The sequence below is a fragment of the Pelodiscus sinensis genome, chromosome 15, assembly GCF_049634645.1.
Source record: "Pelodiscus sinensis isolate JC-2024 chromosome 15, ASM4963464v1, whole genome shotgun sequence".
NCBI classification, from domain to species: domain Eukaryota; kingdom Metazoa; phylum Chordata; order Testudines; family Trionychidae; genus Pelodiscus; species Pelodiscus sinensis.
This window is the reverse complement of record NC_134725.1, coordinates 9659776-9682064: the sequence shown is the minus strand read 5'-3', so window position 1 is coordinate 9682064 and position 22289 is coordinate 9659776. Positions and strand designations below refer to the sequence as shown.

General features: G+C 39.7%; 1 protein-coding gene and 1 pseudogene across 9 annotated transcripts in view; one reads left to right on the top strand and one right to left on the bottom strand.

Moving 5' to 3' along the window:
- The window catches only part of CIT (citron rho-interacting serine/threonine kinase), a 150594-nt gene that overhangs the window by 43292 nt on the left and 85013 nt on the right, over nucleotides 1-22289 (bottom strand). For 8 of the 9 annotated variants that reach the window (XM_075898125.1, XM_075898127.1, XM_075898130.1 and 5 more), the window contains exons 21-28: nucleotides 21843-21952; nucleotides 16920-17094; nucleotides 15365-15562; nucleotides 13078-13131; nucleotides 2662-2859; nucleotides 1763-1956; nucleotides 1115-1250; nucleotides 162-266 (exon numbers count right to left, since the gene is read on the bottom strand). In XM_075898125.1, the coding sequence (XP_075754240.1) occupies nucleotides 162-266; nucleotides 1115-1250; nucleotides 1763-1956; nucleotides 2662-2859; nucleotides 13078-13131; nucleotides 15365-15562; nucleotides 16920-17094; nucleotides 21843-21952 (1170 nt within the window). The remainder of the gene's footprint in view (nucleotides 1-161; nucleotides 267-1114; nucleotides 1251-1762; nucleotides 1957-2661; nucleotides 2860-13077; nucleotides 13132-15364; nucleotides 15563-16919; nucleotides 17095-21842; nucleotides 21953-22289) is intronic. The other variant, XM_075898131.1, reaches the window with a different exon arrangement.
- LOC102460762 (small ribosomal subunit protein uS5 pseudogene) lies at nucleotides 4830-7443 on the top strand (annotated as a pseudogene).

Genomic DNA, 22289 nt, shown 5'->3' with positions numbered 1-22289 from the left:
AAAGCACAGTTTGTGAAAGGCAGGATGTGGACTTTTGGGAAGTTGAGAGGGTATAAAGATAGTTGTAATCTTGCAATAAAATGATTTCGTGATTGCACCGGCCGGAGTCCGTGCCTTCATACACCACATAATATGAAATCCCCTCACTAGGTAGTCCTTACCTCTTCCAGAAGCCTCTGTTTGAGCTCACGTTCTGTCTCAAGCTTCTGTTGTAAACTGCGTGCATTCATCTCCAGCATTGCATGCTTCTTCTCCAAGTCATTGAGCTAGTTGGGTCAGACAGATATGGTCAGAGATGCCAACAAATATAGAAAGATTTAAAATCCAAATTCACCAAACATAAAAGGCTAAAATGAAAAATATTACCTACAGGATGAAACTCTCTTAAGCGTGATTTTCTGTTCCAGCAACATCCATGTTGCAGGATCAGAGACTCCCAGTAGAGGGCCAGCAGCAAGGATCCCTGTTGGGCTAACAGGACAGTGGGTTGCCCGCAGTGAGCTAACAGCGGGGCTGCCCAATGTATGCCAGCGGGGTTGGGAACCCGGCATTTGGCTGCGCGGTGGAGCTGTGATAATTCAGTAAATCCCAGAGCCCCAGCGTGGTGTGTGTGCGGCTGCCCAGTGGGTCCCAGACTACAGTAGCAACAGCTACCAGGGGGTTTCAGCAGGGCAGTGGGGCCAGCCGGAAGCCAGAGGGGCCTGTGGTATGAGTCCAAAATGACCTCCCCCGTTCTGGCAAAATCCCTCACCCAGGACCAATCAGGTCCTCAGAGTGCCAGACCAGGGAGGTCCAACCTGTACTGCTTTTTAAAAATTCCAAATAACTTGGTTTTGGTTGCCTCTGCTCAATATGGATGTCACATCAGTTAGAGATTTCATTAACCCATGGTGTCATGATCTGCCCTTTGTGTTAAATTTAACAGATGAAAAAGCTAGGCCATAGGCCTTCAGGACTGCACACTCAAGAAGAGAGGCCTCTATGGTTTTGTAAAACTTACCCCCACAACTGAAAGAGACTGTTAAGTACAACACTACATTTCTATCATGAACATCTGAATCAACACTTTTTTCTTTGGTGAATGTATAGATGATTAAGGTGAAAAGATACTGACCTTGTCAGAAAGACTCTCAGCTTTGAGTTTTTGCTCCTTCAGTGCTTGCTGGAGAGCAAGAATCTCTGCCTTGTGTTCTTTAACAGCTAGTTCTACCACCTGGCGGGATTCAGTAATACGCTGGTCTGCTCGCACTCTGTATTAAAAATGGAAAAATGTTACCTATGATTTCCACTCTGGGACTGACCTCTTCCTAGGATGCCAGGACATCAATAGACACTTTCAGAGACTTGTCTCAAAACTCAAATTGTTCGTTTATATAATCCACTGGCTTATTGTAATGTTTCCACATTACACAATCCTCTCATCCCCTGCTGGAGCTGCTGCTTGGGAATTCAAAGTCATCAGAAGAAGGAATCAGAATCAAAGACGAGTTTACATCATGGAACAGTCCAGTTTTAGTCTGAAAGAAGTTTGCAAGTTACAGTTAGAAATACCATTTTCTGTATTCAGTGCCCTTGCAGAAGAATGACAGAGAATTGGTATCACTGGAGAGTCACATGTATCAGTTTAAATATCCGTCTTCTAGATTTACCTCATATTAATGTATATCGAGTGCAGATTCAGATCTCACGTTCTAGGCATACATAGTGAACTGTATTCCACAGAGCACTTTTACACAAAAATGAATGAAGAGAAAAGCCATACCGGCTCTGTTTCTCTGTATCCAATAGTCTTTGCAACTCTCGCACCCGACATTCAAATTGGGACTTTTCATCCCCCAGAACACTTCTCCATGCTTCCCACTGACGCTCCTTCTCTAGCAGTTCATCATTCAGGGCCTCCAAGTCCATCACCTGCTCTTCTAGCATAGTGCATGTTGTCTTCAAGGCCTCCATTGTCTAAAAATAAATCCTCACATTAATTCTCACTTCCCACATCAAACATGTACTTTTCAAGATACAGCTTCACCATTTCAATTACAGTATGTGCAAATCCACAGCATCAACTGGTAAGTCATATCTCATTTATTTATGGCTGTATCTTTATGCATTTAATTGTGGTTGCTTTTAATGTCAGTTATACCTCATGATGGCTTTATTCACAAGAAAAATGGAACAGCTAAGACGCACCTTTCTTTGCTAGTGCTTCAATGAGTCACAAAGGAACATACAAAGTATTTCAATGTATTCTCACACTACCTCCCAGAACAGTCATTGTAGGGTCAAATTGCTATAAAAGTTATAAATACCCTCCATTGATTTTCCAAATTAGAAAGAATTTCAGGCTAGTCAGAGCAGAGGTATATCTAGAAGGGCCCAGTTGTGTAGTTCCCAACTTCAAATGGACGGACAAGAATGGGGGAGTAAAAGAGAGGTTAAGTACTGACACTGCTCCTGTCCAGAGCACTAGGGTAGAATGAGTAAGCTCCAGCCTCATTCCCTGGCTGGAGCACCGGGTGGGCAGGCAAGCAGGGAGTGGATCTGGATAGAAAGTGGATGGGCCACAGCCCCTTCAGGCCCACCTGTGGCTACACCCATGAGTCAGAGTCCTACATAGAAATAAGTGTCCTGAAGAGATATTAAACAGAATGTCTAAGCTCTCACTTGTTTCTGACTGGTAAGCTGCATCTCCCTCTCAGTGATCTCTCGACGGAGGTGGTCAACCTCACTTCGCAGCTGTACTATCTCATCGCTGGCCCCTGAGGCCTCATCAAGCTGCTTTGACAGGAAGAAATTCTGATTATTCAGTTCTGCGTTGTCCTCACTCAGCTGGTTCAGCTGTTCTTCCAAGTCTGTAATTACCTAAAAAGAGCAAATGAAGTTGGGTTACATGACAGTGAACAGAATTCAGTGAAAGGATAATTCTCACTTCTACAGCCACACCTTTCCAAGCAAATAGACAGATCATAGCATTTTTGTTCAGTTCAAGCATGAGCTCAGTTATAAGTACAGATCATATCAATGGGCATGAGCTTTGCATAGACAGACTGTCTCACCTCTTCCAGAAAGCAACTTGATATACATTAATTCTGATTTAGTCTAAAAAGATACAAATGTTGCAAGACAACTTATGATTAATTTGGTGGTAAACTCTAGAGGTTTGGGAGCCAGGTGTTTTGGTTCTATTCCCAGATCTTCCACTGACTTGCTATGTGCCTTATGCAAAGCACTTTAACTGGATACCTCAGTTTCCCCATCTCTAAAGTGAAGGTAATACTTCCCACAGATGTTTTGTAATATATAATCTTTAAGATCACTAGATGAGAGGAACTAAAGGTGATATTATTTGGATATAGATTAATTTACTGTACCTAAAATCATAAGTAGCCACGATAAGTTATATCTTATGAAGAAACAGATAGTATCAAGACAATAGAATTATGGATGGTAACATGACAAATAAGACAACAGAAAAAGGCTGGCAGCACCACCAATTATAGTGGAAAATCCAATACTGCCATCAACAAACAGCAAGGATTCAACTTTGAAGGAAGACAAAACCTTGCCTTTATGAAGCAGGATTGCCCATTTATTAAACTAAACTGGGATCCCACTATGCAAAGTTTGTTTTTTAAAGCTAACCCAAAGTGTATAAAAATATTAATAAAAATGGGGGTATTTTCATATAACTCTACAGTTTCTGAGAGGGGAAACCCATATGAAAAACTCCAGGGGAGATCAGCAGAAGAAAATCCTGCAACTACTTGTACTACAAACCATACATCTAATCTGGAAACATCTTAACAAAAAGAACCACACAACACTATTTAGCACAATATTTGTTTAGACTTAAATGTTCTGTTTTCCCACACAACAGTCAAGGACCTCAATATCTTTGAGAATATACAGCTCCTTTTCAGCCTTTCAGAGAGGAATGCAACCATTTCTTTTTGACTATAGGCTTAAAAGCAACTTTTCACTATGCTTCTCCTAGATGTAAACCAATAGTACTTGGGTTTTAAATTACTGGCAAAAAAGATGGACTTAAACTATTTCCTACAACATGAAGGAGGGTTCCGTCCGTCCAGTTGTTTTGGGTCAACTCATAAGGTGATTCATACCCCAAAATTCAAAATCAACTTACATTTTCAATATTGTGTTTGTTACTGGAACACTCCTACTGAACTACTGAATTTAAGTATTTTGTATTGGTATCACGTATACATCATGTAAGCTATTTAGGTACCATGATTGCACCATGAGAATACCAACTATATTGTCAAAAGCAACATCAACTTAGAAATAAAAAACAAAAACACTACTTCTGCCTGCAAATGTGACAACTGAGATTCCTGTTACATTTCAGACCAGTCTTGTCATTTCCATCACCTCCCTTATATAATTTCACTTACAGTTTTTAAAATATAAGAGATTAAGTGTAAAACTGCAAAAACTGGCAGGGTGGTGGTTGGAGTAGTAGCTGAAATAATTCATTTTTGTTTAAAATGACTAAATTTCAAAGACGATAGCATCATCTCTTTAGGGTGAAAGCTAACCTTCCATTATAAGCCTGACTCCACTCAACCTCACCAAAACTAAACGCATCTGTGTGAAGCTGGTGATCTTATTCCAGAATAGAACATTTCTAGAAAGTATGAAATAAACTATACAAAGTACATAAGAGATTAAGGGTTCAAAAATGGAAGAAATAATGTGATCTTACTTCTTGAACATTATTTTGGCTCAACCTAACTCCAAAATGTCTTGGCTTACAAATTAATTTTAATCTAATGTAGGGCTGTCAAGTGATTAAAAAAATCAATCACGTACGCATGCCCCCTTTGAAACGCAGTGGTGGTGTTTCAAAGGAGCGGCACTTCACGATACCTGTGATCAACTGGAGTCCTCAGCTGACCCTGGCTCAGTGCAGCGCTGCCCCTTTGAAAGACCACCCTGGCGTTTCCAACGGGCAGCACCGCGGAAGCCCGGGATCAGCTGGAGTCCCCAGCTGACCCCAGCTCCGTGCAGTACTGCCCTGGGAAACGCTGCCCCAGCGTTTCAAAGGGGCAACGCCATGGTAGCCCAGTGCCCGGGGTCAGCTGGGGACTCTAGCTGATCCCAGGCTCCTACTGCTTTGCCCTTCTGAAACGCCCTGGCGCTGCAGAAATGCCTGCAATTAATACGTTTAGAAAATTAATGCATTAATTGTGCTCTGCATTAATCCCAAGCGTTAACGCACATTAATTGACAGCCCCAATCTAATGGTTTTGATAAAGAATGCTCTCTCTAATTAGGGTTTTTCTTTCTGGACACTGTATTGGAGGAAGGGGAGATTTCCTGACCGATTTAATTATTAAAATCAGCTTCCATATATATTATGGTCCCAATATGGAGTTTATAAATTCTACATAGCCTAAACAGTCACAACAGCAGCAGCATGAGGGCAACCACATGGGACAGAGCCTTGATCTGGAATAGCAGATAAGAGACAGCCACACAGGATGGTGGAAAACAGTTGTGTGGGTGGTATCTAGCCTGGAAACCAGGAAGAAGGAAATCATATGGTTTAGGTTGGTCATTAGGAAAACAATTCTTGTTAGGGTGATTAAGCACTGGATACATTCCATGGAAGTTGTGGAATCTCTATCACTGGAGATTTTTAAGACCAGATTAAGCCAAACACTAGTCAGAAATGGTCTATATAATACTTAGTACTGCCTTCAGTACAGAGAACTGGACTAGTTGACTTCTGAAGGCCCCTTCCAATCACACAGCTCTATGATTCCACATGTGGAGAATCTGATAAAAAGGTAGGTCCAAGTCCATAAAACTTACAACCTGCCCTGGATTTTTGTGTCTGAGAAAATTAATGAAGTGTATTAAAATTAAGGAAATTCCCAAGCAAAAAACTCTTTTACACTGGAGCTACATTTGGAAACACTAGTACATAGTAGTGTCCTTTAAAAACTCAAATGCAACAGAAAACTCCAAAATTCAAAGTTAACATTTATCTATTTCATTAAGTAACACTAGAAAGCATGGAAATGCACTAAGTAAAATTAGCCATGCCACTATCACCATCTACATAGAACATCTGAAAGCACAAAAAAACAATTCTGCCTTGAAAAAATGCACATTATTACCACATCTGTAATTCTGAGAAATAAGACATGATTTAACTTGACCATGTTAATCTTGCTGAGAGATTGGCTGTATACTATTGCAGTATTTAAACTGCCTTATTGTCTTTATATTGCTACCATAAACTACACACATACCTTTTTAATAACATACAGAGTAACCAGAAAATGACATCTCTTCAATAAAGCAACACATTCAAGAAAATTGTCCCCAAAACATAGTGTGTTTCAAATGCAAAGTACAGTATTTCACATAGACTCATAACTACCACATCTGGACCTACAAAATTCTCCAGGGATGCATCAAAAATTAGGTAGCTTAGATATCAGGATCTCAAGATAGTGGTTTTGAGATTTACATATCTGACACAACCGCATACAACTCAAGCTACATTCTCCACAATTCAATACTTCAGGCAAAATATGTCAAGAAAGCAGATTTAGGATATCCTCAAATGCAGACTGCAAACTTAAAATCTTCATCAAGGTATCTCAGCCATTCTCAGAAGCTCCAAATATGTGCAAGGAAGAGGTTGGATGCAGAAAGAAAGAATTCAGATTTTTTTGAGGTGACTTCACTAGCACATCAGTACAGCTACAGTTTGGGGATGATAAAGATTTTAAGTGCAATCTTAACTTGGAATTTATAAACTAACGTGTGTGTCTTGTTTCCCTAAAGTTCTGCTCTACTGATCTTCCACTCTTTCTAGGATCTTCACTGAAAGATGAGGTTCTGAAGATCATGCCTGCCTGCATACCAGATTCAAGGCTTTTGTTGCTATTGGTGATTGCCATGATAATGTCGGTCTTGTAAAAGAAGCCAACAAAGTTGCCACTGCTATTTGTGGGGCAATCATCTTAGCTAAACTGTCCATTGTACCAGTACAACAAGGCTACTGGGGAAACAATACTGGCAAGCTTCATACTGTACCTTTCAAGGTTACTAGTCATTATGGGTCTATTCTGGTGTGTCTGATCAGCACCCCATGGTACAGGAACTGTATCTGCCTCTGTTCCCAAGAAACTGCTAATGATGGCTGGAATTGATGACTCCTATAATTCAGCCAGAGGTTATACCGCTACACTTGGCAACTTTGCTAAGGCTGCCTTTCATGCCATCTCTAAGACATACAGTTATCTGACCCCTGACCTCTGGAAGGAGACTGTATTCACCAAGTCTCCTTATCAGGAATTCACTGATCATCTGGCTAAGATCCACACCAGAGTCTCAGTGCAGAGAACCCAGGCAGCTGCTGTGGTAACTACTTACATGTTTTTTGTACAAAATAAAGTGATAAATTTTTAAAAAATCACCTTGTTGCTACCACAAAAGGGTGAATGGAAGAATGAAGTATCATCCCAAATCCTGGATTAATGGGGAGGCAAGGTAGGCACCAGGATCACCCCTCAACATATGCAAATAGACACATCCCGAGAGCCATTCTTCCACCATCCCATAAGGCTGCCCCAGGAGAGAAGACAGAAGTGCTAAGATTACAGTAATTCCTCATTTAACGTGCCCACTTAACACGTTTTCGCAATAACACTTTTTTGGGGGGGAACATTTCTTTAATTACACGACCGTCCTTGGAATAACACGATTTCCCCATCTGGCCCGTTGCTGGCGGCTGAGCAGGGCTTCCCCCACCTTCCTGCAAAGTGGCGGAGGGCTTGCCATTCACCGTGCTATTCCCTGCTGACTCCCACTCGCCGGACACTTTACCCCCTTTCCTCCTTCCCTGGTTGCAGGCTGGCATCTGCGTTTCCCCAGCCAGCCCATCACCGGCAGCTGCACGGGGCTTCCCCCTGCCTCCCTGCAAAGCGGTGGAGGATTTGCCGCTCGCCACGCCGTTCCCCGGAGACACCCCCCCCCCCCCCCCGGACCGGACACAGTGCGGGTCCCAGCAGACCCATCACAAGGGCATACTCCCAACCCAATCCCCCTCCCCTTCCCCAGAGCCAAACACCTCCCCTCCCTGCTGTAACCCAGTCCCCTTTCTCCCCCAATCTTATGTCCCGTTCCCAACAGACACCACCGCTTGAAACGCAACCCCTGCCTTTTCTATTATTTTCAATGGGAAAATTGACCCCGCATAACATGTTTTCACTTAACACAATCATTTTCTGAAACATAGCTATAGTGTTAAATCAGGAATTACTGTACCTTAACACATAGTAGTAGAGTCCTAGCAAGTGCATTCATAGGCTAAGAAAAAATGGTGCTGACCACTTCCTTCCCCTTTCTCCACATGCCTCCACTACAACTGAGGCACACTTTATGTGCTGAGGTATTTTGCCCCACTTCTTGGAAATTCACCTGTTACTTATTTTGGAGTTGGGGTGTGACCATGAGCAGAGGTAGTATGATATGCCAGTACCTTTGTTTCTCTTCTCCTCAGATTAACCAAATCTTTTGTTTTGTTTTTTTCTTCTCTTTTAGTTGAGATAGAGGGGCAATCATGCTGGATAATTCCCCTCTTTGCATATTCTTGTCTATAGAGTGTTCCTTGTGTTTATCCACTCCCTGCAATTGTTCTACTTCCCCCAATCATGAGACTCATCCTCTGCAGATCATGACCAAGAAGGAGCCTTCTCCTTAGGACAGCAGCTCCTGGAGACTCTAAAAAGTCCTCCAAAACACGTTTTTACAAACCTATAAGTGTACAACTTGGGCTACAACTGACCTTTACCCATAATTTTCTAAAAAAATGAAGGTTGGGTTACAACACTACCAAGCAAATGGCAGGGTGTTTTTATACATTTTACTCGATCGTACCAAAATTTTGCCTGGGTATTAGCATCATGGTACAATTTATCATCTTTGGACAGGCAAAGTTTCCTTGCTATGGACTGAATATTATATAGCACCAAGTAGATACTTGGCATCTTTCAGACATGATTCCATAAATTCAGAAGCAAGTATGTAACTTTACTTATGTGCATACTCTCACAGAAGTTAGTTCAGAAACAGGACCTCTGGTTGAAGCCAACAGTACTACACGTAAGTAAATTTATGCAAGCGTCTAAAGGGTTTGCAGGTTCTGTCTCTCAGGGTCCAATCTGTTCACCAGTGATTGCAGGATCAAGTCCTCATAAGGCTACAGATAACAAGAGGAGGTAACAACAAAAAAGTGTAAGTATTATTTTGGAGAGAGGAAGGTTTTATTCTCTAGGTAAAAGAAGATGCTGCACCCAATTAACGTACCAGAATTTTCCATTCTCTTAGTCAAAGTAATAAATGAGAAAAGCTTGTAATTGAAAAAGTCTGAAGATTTAGATGTTGATTTATATTCAGAACTTCACAGTAATTTATTTAAAAATCTACTTTTTTTTAAGTTTTCAGTTTTTTTATTGTCTTTACTAACATTTACGTTTATGAAATGCTTACATTATTGTTGAGGCCAACAACTGTTTTTGTTGTCCAAATATATTAAATCCTTCAGTAATCCATAATTAAGAGCAAGGTAGCAAAACAAACTTTCCTGTTCAGTGAAATGCATTTCTTTGGTAAAATTCTTCTGACTGTCTTGGAAATATTTGTTAAGAAATATGATTTCAAAAGTCAAGGGTTGTGATGTATTGAGTTTTTAGAAGCACAGAATCAGATTGATCAGTCCCAACTCGCGCCACCCCGGGGGGCTAACCCCACTGCAGCTCTGCACTTTAAATGTAGTAGGAGCCTACCAGGCTCCTACTACATGTGGTTCTTAAACTGTATTCCACGGCACACTGGTATGCCACAAGGCAGTTGGAGGTGTGTGGCAGAGAAAAACAGAGTTCAAAATGGCCACCCTTAAAGGGGCAGGCAACCTTTTTTTTTTGCTCAATAACTTTCTCCCAACCCTTTTCTCCCCTCTCCCCCCCCCGACTTTTCTTTTCGTCTCAATAAAAAATCCTTGGTGTTCGTCATTTAAAAAAATTATTGTTTGATGTTCCTCGGTCTTAAAAAGTTTAAGAAACACTGTACTACATTTAAAGTACACAGCTACAGGGTCCCAGGGGCAGCACAAACTGGGACTGTTCAATCCCAGCTTGCGCCACCCTTGGGAGCTACTATGGGGTAACCCACAGTGGAGTTAGCTCCTGGGGGTGGCACAGGCTGGGACTGAATAGTTCCTGCTTCCACTGCCTGCAGAACGTTGCAGCTCTGCATTTAAAGATCTGACTGGGGAGGAGGGAAAGGGGTTGCTGTAATTACATTACGCTTGTGAAACTAGGAGAACAAAGGCTAAGTTTTGTTTTTGTTCCTGATGGGAAGGAAAAGAGTTATACTAAAGTAAACTAATTAACTCAAGCCCAAATCTATCAGCGATCAGTTGAATATATAGTCTATGCACAAAGCAAAGGTACCTTCCAGCAGGCTTATAATAGTTACATAACACCATTTTCTATGCATGAATCCCAAACAGTGATAATTTTAAAGTACGGAATCTGAAGACTATGACAGTAACCTGACCTGGCTTGAGGGACATGAGTGGACTGAGGCATAAATAAACATAAATACATTAGACGTGTGAGCTTACACCATACCTCGAAGCCTAGACTTCTAAAGAGTTAAACAACTAGGAGATATCAAAGAAAGTAGCTTTTTAAGTATCTTTACCTATTATTCTATACAGCAACATTCTAAATTATCAAAGACAATCTTCAGTAATGCATTTTGTGTGTAATTAATTTTAATTTCATACTTATATTGCTTTGAACTTGTAAATAATGTAAAACAAATGCAATGGCCATTATAAAGTTTAACAGCACATGCTTCAAGGAAATTCATTCTTGATGTTCACATTGAAGGAATGTTATCAACGTTCCTTCTTAATAGAGCCACTAATCCTTAACAGGCTGAATCAAAAGAAATGTGACTGAATGACAATCCTTATGGGTGGTCTTGTTTCTAGTTCATAAACAAATTATGACCCACTGTGGCATAATCTTAAATGTCCACTAAAAAGTTAAGCCTGCATCATAGTAATTATTAATTTAACAGGGTGATGAAGCATTAGAGAAAGAAGAATGCACTGATCGCTAGAGCCCTAGAATCTGCATCCACATCTGCAAAAATGATCCACAGATATCCGCATCCACAGTTGCTTACACCCACAGATATGAAGTGGTTATCCATGGATTTGCAGGGCTCTACTGATCTCCCCTTAGTCAATACAAAATTGTGCTGTCATTTCTTTCACTGATACGAAGAGAACAGGATAGGCTGCTAGGCCTCTTAGGACATGAAATGAGAATTTTACGCACAGAGGCTATTGAGGGAATCCTTAGAACTGTACTTTCCTTTCTCTTGGGTTGAGAACTGGATATGATGTTGACATTTCTCATTCATTCACTACTCATTCAGTTGCTGTTTGATTACATTTCTTATTGATGAGGATTGGCTGCTGTATGAATCATCCTTCTAAAGAATCCAAGATGAACATCATACTGGCAAATCTTTAAGTTGGCATCTCTAAAGTTCATATTGTTCTTGAAACCACATGGCATGTTTGACATCCTCCTGTGCCAGTCCTCACTATTGGAGATTGTTGCCCATTCTTAAAAACTCATAGATCAGTCACATAATTAATTTTGAGTTATGTAAATTAGCATGCTGTGCAGAAAAAAATTTATGGGAATATCCATAGATGATGTGATCTTTGAAGCTGGCCATATACAATCATCTATACCAGTTGCTTCAGAGAAAGCTACTATTCTGTGCTGACAGAAAGACAGAGAACAAAGGAATGAAGTATCTACCACTGAAGTAGAAAAGCAACTATGGGAATAAGCACCGATAGACAGAAGTACACATGTAGAACCCCTCCCCCCCATCTCCTTGAGAGAGGACAGAAAGTACAGATAATCTGAATTTCTTTCAGAAAAGATGAAGCCACATCATATTAAAGTTAGGACTTAAGTACTCATTTTTTCAAATCAGTGTACACTAAGAAAAGAGTAGAAAATTTTCCTGACCCTGAGGAAAAAGAGCTACCGATCTGGAAGATTAAAAAAAATGTCTCCTGAGAATATTCTTGAAAGAAGCCATTTTCTATCTGTCTTGCACTTTCCTACAGCACCTATGACTATGCAATCAAAGCACAATAGAAAACTAACATTGTGGAGAGGTCACTGAGGATGGAAGGGGAACCCCCAGGAAAGGGTCAAGGAACAACTGGCCCAGCTAACAGAGGAAGAATAGAAAGTCTGAAGAGATCTGCATCCAAGTCTTACACAGAAGGCCGTAGTCAATGTTTGACACTTCTGGAATTTGTATGTCATTGAAAGATCAATGTCATCAGGGTCCACACAGCATCGTAAAGAAATAGGCAAAAAATGCAGATCTGAGAAAATATCTAATAATAAGGAACACAAAATCTAGGACATCTGTCCCATATGAATGAAATGAATGAAAAACATATCAAAAGATCTCTCAAGTAATAGAATATCAAGTTAAGAACCTATTATTTTGAACAAGAGTAACAATTTATTTATTCAGAAGCACAGGACTTCTTTTCCCTCCAGAAAGAATTAAAGCCTTCCTTAAAACCCAGAGTGGCAAAACAGCTCCTTCACTCTGGCCTAGGTCTACAATATAGCTCAGGATTTGGATAGGTAAACTTTTTTCTTCCCTTATAAAAAGAAAAAATCTATAACCCACATAATTTTTGCAGCTGCTACACCATTCTTACTAGCTGCACTGCAATGAGATATTTAAATTGACTTCCTTCTACAAAAAGATGAAGGACAACGCCAATTTTAAATCAAAATAAAACCTCTAAATTGAGGTTTATTTGAGGCCTACAAGAAATCAAATCCAATCAGGCTAACTCCTGCTAACTCCTTGAAGCCAAAAGCCCATGTCAGGAACAATTGTCATCAAGGAGTAAATGAGTTGGTTTCTTTCCTTATCCTTAATTTCAAAATAACTCAATGATCTGTATTTAATACTCACTGTGCAGCTATTACGAAGGGCTTCAAATTTACGCTGGATTTCATCTCTATGTGCCTAAAGGAGGTAAGAAGTTAATCATCAATTTTTCATACATTAGAATTAGAATCCAACAGCTGTTGCTAAATAAACTGCAGAACAATCTACCAGCAAGCAAAGTTTGGATGACAGATGTTGCAGGCTATGAAAGCACTCTGTAGTGGCAAAGACTGATTAAGTCACATCCTACTTAAAGCACACTCATGCTCCCGATTCTGAGCTACTTTAGCAAAATGTACAACAAACTTACAAACTGGATGATGCAAAACATTCCATTTTAAGTGGTCTCCCAGGTAAGTGACCATTTAAATGTTAAGTGTGTATCTTCTTCACTTTTAAGATAATTTGAGTAGTCTGTTTGTACTTCCACATCTGGATTAATACAATATGTAACATGTTTTAATATACATACTTTAGTACTTGCAAAGAAAACTCTACAAAGAAGCACTGTGTAAGCATCCACAAACTGCTCTGCTGATCTACCACATCCCTAACCCAAGGAAGTTTAGTCCTAAACTTCTCCCAAACAGAATCCAAAGTATTAAAAGCTGCAAAGCATTTTTAAAAAAAAATGAAACAATGCATGCATCATTTTACTTCCTTATTAACAAGCAAAGCATGATAAAGCAAAGTTCATGATTCAGCCTCATAGCCTCTCTCAAGATTCACTCAGACTGTCAAACTGATTTAACTTGTGACTAATGTCATATGCAAGCTCAGGCCTTAGTGGATGAAAGGCTAGTGCACTAGCACATCCCATTCCCTTTCTTTATTCAAGACATTTTCCTTACAGCCAAGAGACTCAATAGGAAAAGTTGTTCTGCAGAAGTCCAATGTGATAACTTAAAAGTTATCTTACCAGAGCAATGCAAAAAAGACCCTCAAAAAATAAATCCCAACCCAGTAAACTGGACTAATATGACATGGAGGTGCCAGATTGGAATCTTACGAAATCTGGCACGAAAGCACTACCATTTACCAGAACAATTATAATATCTGCCTGAGCAAGCAGAGATCACACACATTCTTATGTTTTGATGGTGTGGTAGGAAGAAATATCAAACACATCATTCTATTAGCATGGCAGCTAACAACTCTGCCAAGTTTTCAAATGTCAGTGGGACCATCTTACTTTGGAGCAAATAGAAATGCTTTGTATTTAAATGAACTGCTGACATGCCTATTCAATTACTGTAAGTCACTCATGTTGCTGTTGCATTTTCCTAAAATATATAACCCAGCATGCACCAGTTTAAAACAATTCTGAGTGAATGATCTCTTCAGCATGGGGATATCCAACAGCATTGGCATACACAAGCACCAGTCTTCAGCTGAACCCCTATTGCACCTGAGCAGTGGTAATAGCAGAAATAAGGACTCAAATGAGATTCTTTTTCATTAGATTTCACTAAGGGCAACGGCCCATCTGTTGCCAGTGCTCTAAAATAACTGGATTTGAAGGTCATTGAAGACTGATTCTTCGATCAGTGATAGCTGGCAGCTCAAGTAAGAGGCCAGTTATTTCTTTGCCTCCCACAGTATTAGCAAGCCTTTGCAAAGCAAACATTATTTAAAATCCAACCATGTAAAAGCATCTTTTTGTGCTCAAAGTAGCAACCCACAGCATATAATTTAGTGTTCTGTTCACTGGGCAGGGAAATTCCTTTTTTTACCCATAATGAATTTTATGTCATTCACACACCTCACAAGAGATTGCAAGATCTAAAAGTAGCAATTCTTTATGGAACAGCCGTTCTAGTAAAATTAGAGAAGCAACCAAAGTATTTAATTGATTTTTTTCAAAGGATAAGCAGAGTTAGTAAATTCATTACAGAGAAAATACCAGAATATTTGTGATTACATTCCTTTTGAAAAAGCACTACTTCAAAAGTCACATATGAATTTAAAAAAACAACAACAGCAGAAAGTCATAATCCTACAGTAGGAATAGTTTAGTGTGGGACTTTCAGCTTATCAAGTAAACTGATGATGTTCTCACAAGTGGACAACAAACAACAAGCATATGTATGTTTTGAGAGACAAAGAACACTAACATTTTAGCCATCCCTGCTCCTTCCTCAATCCAAGGCACATTTCTTATGTTGCATTGCAAAATTAAAGAAACAAACAAAATTCATGGTTGAACAACCTAAAAGCTAATAAGTTAGGACTCTTATTATGAAAGTGCATCGACATTCTGTCAGGTCTGCAGGGATAGCTCAAAAGACCAATCCAGAAGCATAGAACTCACCGTGAGAGCCTGAATCTCCTCCTCTGCCTCAGCTGTAGTCTCCTCCAATTCAGTTTTAGCCTCACGGAGCTGATTCTCTAGGGCTGATCGTGCAGCTTGAAGCCCCGAAATCTGAGATTCTCTTTCTTGGAGGGTCAACTGCAATTCTGTTAATTGTCGTTTCAATTCCAGCTTTTGTTCTTCATGCTCTAAGCTAACCTGCAGAGAAACAGCAGCAGTGGACTATGACTTACTAATAAGGAAATGGAGAATTCAGTTCTTATATTTGTTCATTTCAAACTAGAGGCCTATCAGAGAACTGCACTCTGGGATTGCATGGCAACACTCCAGTGTAATGTCAGATTTGGATGACTTGGTTAAAAATCAGACCCGAGGACAAGTATCCCGAGGCTGCTGCTTCATCCATCACTTGAAAAAGACTCATTTGTTTTGAAAAGATTCAAAAATAAAACTATATAGCATTCTGAAATGAAAACTAGGATAGGAAAGTAATGCCAGCTATGTTGTAAATTTATATCAAATGTTGATTTAAATAACTGTGACAATATGAATGTTAAAGTATAATGTATGTGACTATCTTCCATAGTTGCAAGTGAATATACTGCATTTGAGACTCAGTAAGGAGAAACTATCAATATTGCTTTGAAAATATAAGAAGTGTCTTTATATACTGTTCGATTACTTTCATATTTCAGCTTCCCTTTAGATTCTTGTTACTGAGAAATCTATTTCCTGCACTCATGCAACATCATGGCAGATCCTATTTACCGTGGTAGAGTTGAGAAAACAGCTTAAAGAAAAAGTTCCAGTTTAGCTTCTTGCTGCTGGTTCATTTATATGCCCTTCTTCAAGGATTCCACTGGAGCAAAGATCACCTTCAAACTAAAATACTTTATATTTATAACTTACATTATTGCAAGTGAATCTGTCCATAATATTGCAGACAGGTTAAAAAAAAACCTCACAGAAGATCTCACCCTAATGTCTAGCAACTTCTGGCTAATGAAAAATGACATTGGATATCGAAAACATCTTAGTCAAATTAGAGTTCATTGTCTTAAGAATTAGAGGAGGGACTGCAAGGAAGGAAAAAAAAAATTAACCTGGCAACATGAGGTGGTTCCAACCTATTTTTGCCTGTCTGTCCTTTTTATTCAAAAATAATATAAAAACCTGATTCTTCAAGTCTGCAACTGAAAATAAATTAATTATCCAACTAAGCATATATACTGTACCCATCATCATTATATCTGGGCACTATTAAAGGAGATTTTACACAAGAATATAAATAAATTTGGTTCTAAGAAAGCAAGCTGATCTAGAAACTCAGACTTGGCCAGTCTAAGAAATAAAAAAACAAAATAGTTATACACGATGTCTTTCAGAAAGCAGTATGTTTCTATTGTTACAGGAAATGGAGCAAAACTGGGTCATTCAGCTTGTTAGTATCCTGGAGTCCTGAAAATGAAAACCACTACTTAATTGTAAATCTCAGTGTTCTCTTTGGAATGGGATATACCCAACTACATCAGTCTGCAAAGGATTAAATTTTCACCTCTCGCAGTCTAGTCTCTAATTCCAACAGACGGTTCTTATCACTATGGTCCTGAAGACTGATTTTCTCCAATTGCTCTTCTAGTTTTCGGTTCTGGGCTTCTAACTTCCCAGCTTGCGTTTCCAAGTAGAACTTCTGCTGTCGGAGCTCGGAGATCATCTCCTCCTGGGCTTTCCTGATAGGAAAATAAACAAGAAAAAGCAAAATCAAGATACATTTAGATCATGTAGTTTCACTGGCATAAAAGTTTCCTAATAAACAAAATGGGATCATACCTAAATTAGCTTTTCCTATTTTAAATTTCACATCCCCTTTATGGAAAAAATAAGGTATTTTATGGCGGCTTCTGCACAAATCTCCACACTGGTGATTAAACCAAGACTGTGCATCAAGTAGCTCAGATTTCATGCTTTTGAAGGCTGGGTATGCTGCTTGTACATAGAGAAAAATGAAACCAAACCTTGAAAACCTACAAGAATGTCTAATCTACAACTCATTGTAAGCGCTCACCCTTTTCCTTATCATTTGTTATTCCATCTGGGAGAAAAATGTATGGAAGTTACTGACACAATAGACTTCCAAATTAAAGATCAACGGAACTGCAACTGCTTTCACTGCATACAGATTAGTTCTGAACCTTGGAAACTTACCAGGGGCCCAATTTGGCCAACACTTTGGCAAACTTTTGCCCTGACTTAATGTCTCATGTATGCACTAAACAAACAATTAGTTCTTCTCCCCAAAAAATTCAGACACTGGTAACATCTGCTATGGGCAATGATCCAATTTTACTTCGAAGGCTTGATAATTAGATGCCCTAATTGAAAAAGAGTAGAAAAGCTGTTTCTGAATTAGTGGTGGCTCTCTACAATCATATTGTAATATATTTGAGAAATTGTTTTCCATTCAGGTTCTTCACAGAGCTTACAGATGTGAATAAACTCATATGCAGAAAAACACTGAGGCTACGTCTAGACTGGCATGATTTTCCGCAAATGCTTTTAACGGAAAAGTTTTTCCGTTAAAAGCATTTGTGGAAAAGAGCGTCTAGATTGGCATGGATGCTTTTGCACAAAAGCACTTTTTGCGGAAAAGCGTCCGTGGCCAATCTAGATGAGGTTCTGCGCAAGAAAACCCCGATCGCCATTTTCGCCATTGGGGCATTTTTGCGCAAAACAGTTCTCAGCTGTCTACACTGGCCCTCTTGTGCAAAAGCATTTGCGCAAGAGGGCTTTTTCCCCGAACGGGAGAGTCATTGTATTTGTGGAAGAACACTGACAATCTTACATTATATCATCAGTGTTCTTGTGCAAATTCAAAGCGGCCAGTGTAGACAGCTGGCAGTTGCTTTTGCAGAAAAACCGGCCAGTCTAGACACAACCTGAGATAGGTGGTAACATCCCTCTCCCAGAAAAATTACATGGGTTGGCCAAGATCACATAGTACAGCTACAAATAGAATCCAGAACTTCTGAGTCACATTCCTGTGCTTCAATAAAAACAAAATCATCCTTTCAGCTGATTAGTGACACCTATAACTGTCCAAATAGCCTGGGAAACAGTAGAATAAGAAATGACTCCCTCTCCTTCTGATACATTAGCTTTTTTAGTACTGATAAAAAAGGCTAGTTGGATTCCACAGTTCCTTTAACTGCTAACTGTCCTTTTTGACAATGCTCAGTTTTATAGATTCAAATACGGTTCAACCGCAGATGTACATGCCTTTTGAAAGATCACAGTAATGCAGTATTGTTTATTAGTTTTATCTGTAAGATCTACACAATCTTTTCAAAAAGAACTCACTTCTCTTAATGATTAACATGACTCACTCCAAAATTGCTGCTCTATTACTGACTTGCCAAAGCAGTTTGTTTACCACTCCCTCCCCAACATGTGAATATTTAACATAAGTCACAATGGGTTGAATTACTTCGTTTTAGTCATCATTATATTTCTGCCTCTGCTTTTTGACTGGTGTCCTCCTTCCAAAGAATGCATCTAGTCCAGCTAAACTGTGCTTTCAGTAGAAGATTTTATTATTAAATTATTAAAATGCTCATCCTTGTAGCGTCTAGCCACTAGTCTGTCTGATGATTTAATATCCATGAGAGTTCCAAAGTGTCTTAAGTTTCTCCAACTCTGAAATGTCTCCATTTTCATAGCCATAGACCATGGAAGAAATCATTACAGCATGGAGAACATTGAACTTTGATCTAATATGAAACAAACAATGCTGTTTTCAAAGTTAACTTTTCAATTGGTAGACTAACACTTTTAGATTCTGGTAAACATTTTTTTAGTTAGCAAGAACAGCAATTCAAAAGAAGTGAAATCTATTACTACAGTAGTTCCCAACCTTTTTGACACCAGGGACCAGCAAACCCATTCACAAACTTTTGGCGGACCGGTAACATTTTATTTGCATATTTTCATATTCATTATGCAAATGATGAATATGAAAATAAAGCATTACCGTCCACCAAAAGTCCATTCCCCAGAGACCCCAGTGCCAGCACTAACCCCTAGAGACTCCCACCCATCCATTACTCCCCTACACCAGCCACTGACCCCAGAGTCCCCTGCACCCAATCTCCCCAGTGCCAGCCTCTCACCCTCAGAGCCCCACAATGCCAGCCCCCCATCCCAAAGGCCTCAGTGCCAGCACCCCACTCTTTAGAGCTCCCTATCACCAGACACCCCCAGTACCAGCCTCCTGTTTCCATAGCCCCAGTCCCCAATATGAGCCTCATCCCCAGAGCCCCCCAGTGCCAGCCCAACCCCCCAACCAGTTCAGCCTCCAGGTCCCCCAGCACTAGCCATGACCTTGGAGGCCCCAGTGCCCTTGTAGCCAAGAAGGCTAATAGCATATTAGGTTGCATTAAGAGGAGCATTGCCAGCAGATCCAGAGATGTCATTATTCCCCTTTATTCGGTTTTGGTGAGGCCACATCTGTAGTATTGTGTCCAGTTCTGGGCCCCCCACTACAAAAAGGATGTGGACGCATTGGAGAGGGTCCAGCGGAGGGCAACCAAAATGATTAGGGGGCTGGAGCATATTACTTATGACGAGAGGCTGAGGGACTTGGGTCTGTTTAGTCTGCAGAAGCGAAGAGTGAGGGGGGATTTGATAGCAGCCTTCAACTTCCTGAAGGGAGGTTCCAAAGAGGATGAAGAGAGGCTGTTCTCAGTAGTGACAGATGGCAGAACAAGGAGCAATGGTCTCAAGTTACAGTGGGAGAGGTCCAGGTTGGATATTAGGAAAAACTATTTCACTAGGAGGGTGGTGAAGCACTGGAATAGATTACCTAGGGAAGTAGTGGAGTCTCCATCCCTAGAGGTGTTTAAGTGTCGGCCTGACAAAGCCCTGGCTGGGTTGATTTAGTTGGGATTGGTCCTGCCTTGGGCAGGGGGCTGGACTTGATGACTTTCTGAGGTCTCTTCCAGTTCTATGGTTCTATGATCTAATCAATTGCTTATTCCAGCATTCCAATATGAAGATCATAGTCTGCACATATTTCTCCAGGCAGCCAAACTTTGACAAGTCTAATATCTCATAGAAGCCCTATTTTTGCCTACTTAGAGGATATTAACTATACTCTTTCCTGCACATCAAAGTAGAATCTCATTAGAAGAGCATCACCTTAAAAGAGCTTAACGCCACTTAGGAAAAAATACGGAAAACAAGGCATCTAAGCTAAAATATGAACCAAAATCTGGTTCTGAGATGAAATCAGAGATTTGAGAAAATTGTAACAAGAGACCCAAGATTTTGTTATTCATTTTTTAAAACAAGGATTTACCACTAGGGCAGCTGCTGATCTGTAGTGACTGACGAGGTCTGTAGATCTTAATTGAAAACCCTGAGGGAGCTGCCATAGAGGACAAAATAAGGTCCCTAAAAAGGCTAGACTGACCATTGATAGGAAGATCTAAAAAGGAAATGAAGTTAAAAACTACAGAGCAGGAGTTTTCCAACTAGGGGTCAGGTCACCTCAAGGAGTTGAGGTGTTATTGCATGGGGAAGGGGAAATCACAAACTATCAGCCTATACCCAAACCCTCCTTTGCATCCAGTTTTTATAATTGTGTTAACTACATAAAAAACTGTTTTTGATATATAAAGGGGTCAGAACTCGAGGGCTTGCAATATGAAAGGAGTCACTAGTACAAAAGTTTGAGAACTGTTGCCATATAGAACCATTGAGGCTGATATTGTACTCAAATACTTTCAGGATTAAAAGCAAGTAATCAGGATTAAAGAATCACTTTAGTGGTGGGGCTAGACCCCCCTCCCCTTTTTTTGTTTTAACTGAAACAGGCAGAGATAACTTCAATTCCTCATATTTAATCAACATCTAAAAACATGAAGGAAAATTCCTAAATCAGTATCCACTTTTCTTAGATGTTGAGAGCAGGATGGAAGCTTTGTGAAGAAAGAGCATTTAACATTTTCTCCTCATATTTGAGTGTCTAATTAGAATGAGGCTTTGAGTTTCAATGAGAAAAGGCCACAAGAAGCAGATGTGATCAAGTCCTAAACACCAGAAGCAAAAAGAATACTAATTTTTTTGTATATCTCCACAGCTGGAACTATATTGGAATTACTGCTTCTTAAGAAATCTTTCAGACATTTGAAATATCTGTTTTTTTCATAAAAGATACATATTTTGAAAAATTGCATGCAGCAAAATAAATGAATCAATCAATCAATAAATAAAAGTGACACAGCAATAGCCATAAGAAACAATAAAATCAAAGATAAGACAACATTACAAACCAATAATTCTTAACAGCAATGATAGAGGAAATAAAATACTGAGCAAACTACTGTTTCTAGTTAGAGAAAGTCTATGTTTGGAGAAGAGGTCTAATAGCTTGCACAGGGGCTTGTAAATGCAAGAACACTGTAGCAATTCCTTTACTTACATGTTTCGCTGTGTAAAAAGACTGCTATTTGCTGCTAGCTTATTGGCCTCAGACAATTCCACTATTCTCTGTTCCAATGACCTAATCTTCGAATCCATGGCATTGATCATCTGAAACAGAACAGTCTGCTTTTGAGATCATGTGACAAAAGTTAGTGACTTCAGCACGGAGGGCTTTTAAAAATCATTTCTAGAAGCAAAATGTCAGTGAACAAGAAACCAAAGAAGTAATCATGTATTCAGATGTTACATCTGTTACATTAATCTATAATTGTTTTCCAGTCTTTTCCAGATCAAGAGCAGGAAGTTCCTATTTTAACCATATACTAAACTGCCAGGTAGTAAAATATGAGGCATGGATGATTTTCTTGAAGATATCGTGAATTAAAAGAACTATAAAAAAAAAGAAACTGCCCTCCACACCAGTGTTTTTTAAAGACCAAGGAAC